This window comes from Gregarina niphandrodes, assembly GCF_000223845.1.
Source record: "Gregarina niphandrodes unplaced genomic scaffold scaffold00003, whole genome shotgun sequence".
Classification (NCBI taxonomy): domain Eukaryota; phylum Apicomplexa; class Conoidasida; order Eugregarinorida; family Gregarinidae; genus Gregarina; species Gregarina niphandrodes.
This window is the reverse complement of record NW_011646045.1, coordinates 487,575-495,840: the sequence shown is the minus strand read 5'-3', so window position 1 is coordinate 495,840 and position 8,266 is coordinate 487,575. Positions and strand designations below refer to the sequence as shown.

At 53.4% G+C, this 8,266-nt stretch overlaps 4 protein-coding genes across 4 annotated transcripts; 1 reads left to right on the top strand and 3 right to left on the bottom strand.

Annotated features, from left to right (window-relative positions):
- Positions 1–111: 111 nt before the first annotated feature.
- GNI_025170 (hypothetical protein) lies at positions 112–2,493 on the bottom strand (the record flags this gene model as incomplete). Its single annotated transcript, XM_011136110.1, has 1 exon — positions 112–2,493. The coding sequence occupies one exon, from the start codon at positions 2,491–2,493 to the stop codon at positions 112–114; it is 2,382 nt and encodes a 793-aa protein (XP_011134412.1).
- Positions 2,494–3,271: 778 nt separating this feature from the next.
- GNI_025160 (putative zinc finger protein) lies at positions 3,272–4,638 on the bottom strand (the record flags this gene model as incomplete). The annotated part of the gene is made up of 2 exons (XM_011136109.1): positions 3,272–3,347; positions 3,728–4,638. 2 exons carry the CDS (start codon positions 4,636–4,638, stop codon positions 3,272–3,274), a joined length of 987 nt encoding a protein of 328 aa, XP_011134411.1.
- Positions 4,639–4,909: 271 nt separating this feature from the next.
- GNI_025150 (hypothetical protein) lies at positions 4,910–5,371 on the top strand (the record flags this gene model as incomplete). The annotated part of the gene is made up of 1 exon (XM_011136108.1): positions 4,910–5,371. The coding sequence occupies one exon, from the start codon at positions 4,910–4,912 to the stop codon at positions 5,369–5,371; it is 462 nt and encodes a 153-aa protein (XP_011134410.1).
- Positions 5,372–5,521: 150 nt separating this feature from the next.
- Positions 5,522–8,167, bottom strand: GNI_025140 (putative diacylglycerol kinase; the record flags this gene model as incomplete). The annotated part of the gene is made up of 1 exon (XM_011136107.1): positions 5,522–8,167. One exon carries the CDS (start codon positions 8,165–8,167, stop codon positions 5,522–5,524), a length of 2,646 nt encoding a protein of 881 aa, XP_011134409.1.
- Positions 8,168–8,266: the final 99 nt, after the last annotated feature.

The window sequence follows — 8,266 nt, the reverse complement described above, 5'->3', positions numbered from 1 at the left end:
ATACCCGCACTCGCCATCGTGTCATACCAATTCGGTAGATTCACCTTGTTGCCTTTCAACACGTCCTCGACCAACTCCGCACCAAACACGTAACGAGACGGCCCACTACCCTTACTCCCCAGAACCGGTGGCGTCAGAACCACGGCCGTCAGAACCACGGCCGTCAGAATCACGGCCGTCAGAACCACGGCCGTCAGAATCACGGCCGTCAGAATCACGGCCGTCAGAACCAGTGGCGTCGGGTCCGCTAAAATCGGTGGAGTCGTTACCAGTGTTACCCGCATGGTTGGATGCTAAGTTATTTATAGGGTTGGATGTCAACGAGATAGGCGCCAGTCCCATGGAGTTGGCGAGGCTGTGGTAAAGGGAGTTAGGGTAGATTTTGCTGGCGAGATTGCCAGCCAGATTGCCGGCGTATACTTGGGCGTAAGGCAGCGAGATGCTGGTCAGTAGGTCGCCCATAATTTTGTAGATAACGATGGGGTCTTGGATCATATTACGCAAGTCCACAACCAATCTCTTGAGACCTTTGATACTCTCGCGATCCAGGTACTCACCGATACCCGAACCTTTAATCAAGGCGACCATTTCGTCCACGTTCTGCTCCAAATACTCACGCGTCACCCGTGGCAACACAAAACGCGTTGGCGCCAAACTCTTCTTCAACAACTTGTGCAAATGATCCACCAACACCGTCGACGTCTGTCGCTCGCTCTTTCTCTCCGACGACTTACGCGTCCTCTCAACCAACGATAATACACGCTCCGTTCTCCAACCTGGAATGTAGTCATGTTGGCCAATCGGCCATGACCCCCCGCTCCCGCCCGTGCCAAACGGACCGCCTGTGCCAAACGGGCCAGCGCCGGTCCCACTTAACGGACCGTTCCCGCTGAAGGGGCCGTTCCCGCTGAACGGACCGCTGGGGCTGAAAGGACCGTTGCCGCTGAAGGGACCGTTGCCGCTGAAGGGACCGTTGCCGCTGAAGGGACCGTTGCCGCTGAAAGGACCGTTGCCGCTGAAGGGACCGTTGCCGCTGAAAGGACCGCTGCCGCTGAAGGGACTGTTGCCACTAAAGGGCCCGTTGGCGCCGAAGGGGCCAACTCCCCCGAAAGGGCCATTCGCAATACCGAATGCGCCGTTGGCAGTGGCGAAAGGACCGGAAGAACTGGGGAAAGGACCGTTGGCGCTGCTGAAAGGGCCCATCCCGGGGCCGGAAGGGGCGAAGGGGGCAGCAGCAGCAAAAGGTCGCGCGTCAGTCGGCGACCTGGCGACGACTTGACGAATGGCGTCCTTGCTGTCTTGGTACAGGTGCCGTATTGACCGGTACAGGGCCAGGTATGTAAAGAATTCTCTGGAAGCGATGCTGTTGCTGATGATGCTGTTCCTCGTCACGGGGGAAGACCTGTACTTGGCCTGCTTCGCACTCGCGCTAGAACGACCCCGTGCCGACGACCGATCGGGTCCTGCACCGGCCGCGTTATGGAACCCATCGGGCGCGCTGGTGAAGAAAGGATGCAGCCGCCGCGGAACGGGGGGCGGTCCAGGCCCCGCAAAATCGCTTTTTCTTCCAACATCGGACTTGTCGCCTTCCGAACTATCACCCGCAGTCGGCTTTTCTCCCACAGGCTTCCCTTCCATTTCCGGAGAGGGGAGTACGTTGTAAAGCTTCAGGTTCACCACATCCTTCTGCCAGTCGAACCTTGAAACGTTTTGGATGACTTTTCGGCTAAGGTGACAAATGCGCTCTTCTGGAAAAGACGCAAATAGGTCCGGTTTCTCATTCTCATAGTCACCGCACGCAGCGTGAGTAAACATAGTATTGACAAATGCGCACGTAAACGGATGCCCAGCTGCCACCAACGAAGGCACTCTCTGCTCTGCATCCATCACTCGACACATCTTATGCGAGAGCTGCTTTAGTTTTGCGTACTCACTCATATTGCTCGGCCTTATGTAACGAGGTACGGTCTCTTCCTGGCGCTCTGCCAGATGTCGGGGGTGCCCCGCATCAATCTTTCCTGGACCCATCTGTACTGGACCCATCTGTACTGGACCCATCTGTACTGGACCCATCTGTACGCTATTGTTCCGGGTCTGATGACTGTTCTGTGACTGAGTGCTGGTCTCCGTGGTTACGTTCATGATGTTTGTGCTTGTCGGTTTAGCAGTAGAAACGTGGCTGGCCGTTTCTTCAATGGTAATGACGTCATTGAACACCGGGAGTACTCTCATGAACATAAGTATATTGTTCGTTACATCCGACAGGTCCACCAGATCCGGGTCAGGGGGGGTGTTGAAGTAATTGTTCCTAAAATCTTCAATGCTCGCCAAATCCACGTTCTTCATTCCAAACAACTTTGACAGTGTATTGTGAATGCCACCCGTGATACCACCGGAACACCAACGTATGGTGTCATCATAACCAATGTCATGAAGAGGCATCAAAATAGTTTCAGCCAGAACTACCGTGGCGAACAAGCAGATTATCAGCATCAGGTTATTTTATGAAAATGCTATCTCTAGATGGTACTCGTCTTCTTCCTCGGCTGGAGGACTCCAGGTGGTAGTCCTAGACTGGATTCCGCTATTCATTTTCTCTTCTTGGACGTAGGCACGAGAATAAGTGTTCGATTGAGAGAAGGAATTGGACTGAGAATAAGTAGTATTGGACTGAGAGTAGGAATTGGACTGAGAGAAGGAATTGGACTGAGAGAAGGAATTGGACTGAGAGAAGGAATTGGATTGGGTATGGGGAAATGGCGGCGGCAAAGACCACTGATGTCGCAAGTCACCGTGCGACACTAGGACGTCTTTCCAAGTCCTCCTTAATTTGGGATCCATGGCAAGACCAGGTGCTAATTGTGGAGGCAAATGATGTGCATCGATTGCCATGAGCGCTTCGTAGCTATGGAAAATTTGAGCTACGCAGCTGTCGTTGAAGGCCCAGTCTGGCCGACCCTGCAAACACATATGCAGGGCACAAGTCGAATTTGGAGCATAGGGATGCAGGCCGAACTGGGAGATGTACAGTAGCAGAAAGGCGGACCATGTCAAAGCCTTCATGTCGTCAACCACGCTGTAAACGCCTGAAGACCAAGATGAAGGAACAGACCACGAGGAATGCTGCTGTGGAGCCCTCGCTGCCACTGCGTTCCAATAGACCACACGTTCTGGCGCGATGAAACAGAGCAGGCTCTTATGGTCTCGCAAACATTGACGCCAAAGATTCTGCGAAGCCGCCTGGTTGATCTCGGCCAAGTGCAAAATCCGGTTAAGCGAACAAACCACACGCCATGTCGCAAGCAGCGGAAAAGGCGCCGCGGCTGCGCAATTCGGCGGTAGCGGCTCTCCAAACATCTCGTACAAATACACCAGCACACGCGCGCTGCAAGAGGGATGGAAGGCGCGCTCGAACGCCGCTACGTTGGAAACCGCACACACACCATTCACTCCCGCCGGGGAATAACATGTGCCCGGAACTGGATACGCCGAATAACCAAGACCCATTCCCGGCCCCGTTCCTGTCCCCGAGGTCGGGACCTGCCTATTAGCTTCCGGTCTTCCGCCATCAGGCTCGTCTCGTACGTTTTTCTCAGGTCGGACACTCTCAGGCAGCCTCATCCCCGGCGGTAGGTCGCAGGCTGCCGCGGCCTGGTCGACTACACTGAGTTGCCAATGTCCGGGAAGTATGTTGGATGTGAGGATGACTGGAGCGCAGTGGGTCGACGCCGCGGTGGTCGGCGTGGGGGGTCCTTGCAGCATGTCCTTGCTGACGTAGATGACTCCGTCGGCGTCATCATCGTCGGCCAGCTCGGCCGAACGACTGATGGAAAATCGCTTGTGGATGTGACTGGCTTCCATTCGACTTCCCTCCGCCGGACTGCATTCTGTCAGCTCCGACAGTTCAGCCAGGTTGTTTGCGTCAGACAAATTGTTTCCATCAGACATATGGTTTCCGTCTGACGTATTGCTTCCCGCCAACCGGCCTTTTAAACTAGGTGGATCATCATCCGCTATTGGCCGAGACCCTGCGGTAGGGTCTCGATCTAATGTCGAGTGAATCGGGTGACCTATATTGGGACCGGGATCCGGAAGGTCATTCTCTGCGTGTTCTGACTGCGGCGAAGCCGCTGCCAACCCGGCTTCTGAGGAGCCATTTCGGCCCGACTCAACGGGACCTTTCCGGTCTGAGTTTTCAGATACGGAAACTCCCTCGGTCGCTAGATCATCAGTGGTACTTAGCTCCTCAGATGTTGAATTATGAATTTCTTTTTTTGACCGCAGCTCGTGCTGGCCATGCGCATATGGGCAATAGTATCTGCCACAGCGACCACTGCGATTGAATTCCCGGCATAACACCGTCTTGTAAACATGAGGATGATAGAGAGCTTCAGTTTCAGTATGAGAATGAGGGCAATTTCTCAAGAAAGGACACTGTTCTTGCTGCTGGGAAGCTGCATATGTGCACAATGTCTCGCTGTAATTCACTTCCCATAAGGGCCTCCTGGGCCATGTCAGATCATGAGAATATTGGCATTTATCGCCAAAACTACATTTCGATCCTTTAATCCATCTCTGACAGGCCCTCGTCCTGAACTTTAGCAGATCACTGCTCTCCATTGTACGCGGTAATGCCATTTTTAGGTGATTGATACCGGTTGCGCACACGTTCGATTATTGATGCGCCGCGTTCTTTTTTCCAAGTACGTCCCTTGTTGACGTCCCAAACAGTTGCAGCTCTTTACACAGCTGCATGGGCTTACGATTTTATGTTAATCATCATTGATCTGTCAGTTTCTGGTAGTTACGCCAGTGTGTAGGGTCGTTACGTCATTTGGCGCCATGAGCAGGTGCATCCTAATTTGATTGCACCACAGTAGTTCTTCATCGCCAGTGTACATCAGTGCGTATGGATAACATTACTCCTACGAAGCCGAAGGTTTTAACAGTTTCTGCGAGTCAGTTATTGTTGAGGGACATTAAGGACTCTTATGATTGGTTGGCAAGCCGGAAGTCGGTGGATGTTCGATCACTGAAGGCATTTGAGAAGATGCTTGTCAACGGCATCGAATTAATTAAGTCGAGTCTTAACAACGTGAATGCAACGATTGAAACTAAAGCGAAAAAGAAAATCAAGGCCGAAGAAGAGCACCAAGAATTCATAAAGATATTAGAGCAATGCCAGCAAGACCAACAAACACAGTTAGTCCAATTAAACAAGCAACTGCAGATCGGGCTACAACATTCAGACCACTTGGCCACCAAATATCAAGACCGGTGGTCCGTTGGACCGATCATTGTTAATAAGCTACGGGAATGCGAACACCTAACAGCGCTTGCCTGCCAGGATTTTCTTGAAGGTCTTGAATAAATAAAGATCTTGCAAAACGTATCCTTTGCTACGTGCCCGTGTTCTTGCTACAGCCCTGGATGATTTTTGGGATGAGCTCCAGCATAGACCCTGAACGGGCGAGCCATTAAGACCCCCCTCCCAGGGTCGGCCCCGGTTAGAAAGTGAAGATTAGAAAGACGCCAGTTGTGGATAGCTGAGGTATTGGAACCTGCGAATTAATGTAGTGTATTGCTGGTCACTAATTTCACCTGCTTCTGCAGCCTTCTCCAGAGCCTTTCGAACATCTTCCAGCTTTAAGTTGATTTGCAGTTCGTTAACCTCATCTAGCTCATCAAATCGTCTCCGTGTTTGGGAGACGGTTTCAATTGGCGAAGAACAAGTCAGGACCGTTGTGCGGCACTTCCACTTGATACGGCACACTGCATGCGAGATGGTGGAAGGCTCTCCGTCCACCTGGTATGGCACTTTGTTCTTGATGCAGATCACGAAGCTTTTACCTTGCGCTATTTTCACACTGTCGGCCATGCCCACCTGTACTCTACCCAAATGGAGTAAAGACCGGAAACCTATCAACTCAATTCTACCATCCGCCATACGCTGCGGCCGAAACCTTGTATGCGGTGGCTCCGCAACCGAGCCGTTCCCAGTCGTCCAGTAGCGCCCCTCACTGATAGGCCGTAAGCCCGTCTCCTCCTGAAGCATGACAGTTCGGGGAGAACCCATTCGATTCAATCCAGGGGCACCGTCATTACCCGGTAAACCACCACCTGATTGACCACCCGATAGACCTCCTGATTGACCACCACTTGGAGGTATTAAAGGGAATCGGTTATGGAGGAGGGCCTCTTTAGGTGTCGTATCGCACTTGGGCGTAGAATCCAACAGGTGAACGCTTTCAGTCTCTTCCACGGAGGACTCCCAGCCACCTCCCGATGACTGGCCTCCTATCGACCCAGCTGAAGGCGGCATCATGGCGCTTGATGCTGCTCCGACAAGGTCACCGCTGGCCGCTCGGTTCATTCCAGCACCGGAGAAGCCACCTACACCAGATGGCCCGGCACTAGAGGGTCCAGTCCCACAATGTCCAGCCCCAGCCGCTCCAGGTCCAGTTGTTTTCCGAGCTTTCCGTTTCTTCGATGAGTGATGTGATCGGACGCCTTTCCAAGGCTCCACACCGCCTCCAAAGGATCCGATGTTGACGAAAGCGAGCCCTTCGAGTCCGCCCTGCACCAAGTGCCGTTCCAGGTCGACCAATTGTCCATCACAAAATATTTCGATCCCTTCCAAATTCACACTTTGGTCCACAAGGTAGTCCCGGACGCCAACTTCACCGTATAGAAATTTGTTACCCAGACGGGAGCGAAATAACTCTGGATGTGCCTCTCGTAAGGTGTGGAACTTAAGGGCAATTCGTGCTGCGATTCCGATGTCGATATAATTGGTAAAACTTCGCCGACTTATCAAGCTCGACTCCGTCATTGCGTCCTCCACAGCCTCCACGGACGATTTTACCGGCCCAGACGTTCCAACACCCGACATACGGCTTGATATACGGCTGGATAAACTACCCAGTTTCCAGTCCAGGGGTCCGCTAGGTACTTCGCTGGCCGAGGAACCTAGGCCTGAAGAGCCAATAGTCGAAGAGCCAACAGTCGAACTGAGGGTCAACCCAAGACCAGAGCCAACAGCAGATGACTGCCGCTCAGCGGCAGTCCCATCAGTCGGGACCGCCGTCTTGCGAACGGTTTTTTTTTGAGATTTGTAAACCTCGAGATCCCATATGTCCAATGTTGCCGGACGACCGAATATCAACTTTCGCATGAAGGACAAGTAGTCGTTGTGATTCGAAAAGGTGGCGCCCCAATTCAGCACCTTGCTTAGGTCATTCCCGGTCCCCAGAGGCAACACGGCCACTGGCACCTGTACGGCCTCCCACTTCGTCTCTTTCAACGCTTCCTTCAGTCTCCGCAATGGCGTCTCAGCCGGCGGCGCATCGGCAGCGGACTCTGTACCCGTCGGTGAATGCTCACCGTGGACTTGTCCGCTAATCATGGCAGTCGACGTATTCTGGACGGGTAGCAGTGAGTCTGGAACCGGCCTCTCTGCCTGTTCCCGGTCCGACATGTCTGGTCCGGGATGTCTGGTTTGATGAAGATGGGTATCCAGGCTCTTGACGATGTTCTGATTAGTACTGGTCTTATTTCGACTTTGCGTATCATTCCGATCTTGGCTGGCGTCCCCCGTTTTACCGCCTCCCGGTTGACCACACCCACCTTCAACGTTGACTTCTTCCAGGTAGTTTCGTGCGATCTGGTAGAGCTTGGCGAGCGTAGCGTAGGACGGAATGGAGGCGAAGCGGGTGTTAATGCTATCGATGACCCAGGAAACCGTGCCATCTCCACCGCAGGCGATCGCTCGCAGTCTGCCGGTGATGGCCAAGCCTTGGAAACGGTAGAGGCCCTCGACAGGGTTCTTTTCGATAGAAAGGTCAATGACCTGCCATGGGTTCAGGTAAGCGTACGACTCCTTGAGGATTAAGGAACCAAGTTGCCCACCGCTCTTCGGGTTCACAAACACGACGAAAGGAAAGACTCCCGTCCGCTCCAACAACAACGTCATATCCGTCACAGCTGAAAACAATTCACACACCACCTCCGCCCAACGCTGGGCAGCCACCTCCTCACTCACCTCCTTCTTCTTCACCAACGTGCGTAACAACTTCATCGTCGACGGCTTAGGCGAATTCAAGAACGTCCCTCGCTTCGCCACCTCCTTCGACGAGGGCACCGTCGCAATCGGACCAACCTCCCTCATACCCCCCTGGGTGCCAGAGTTCGCTCCCAGGGTGCCAGAGTTCGCTCCCAGGGTGCCAGAGTTCGCTCCCAGGGTGCCAGAGTTCGCTCCCAGGGTGCC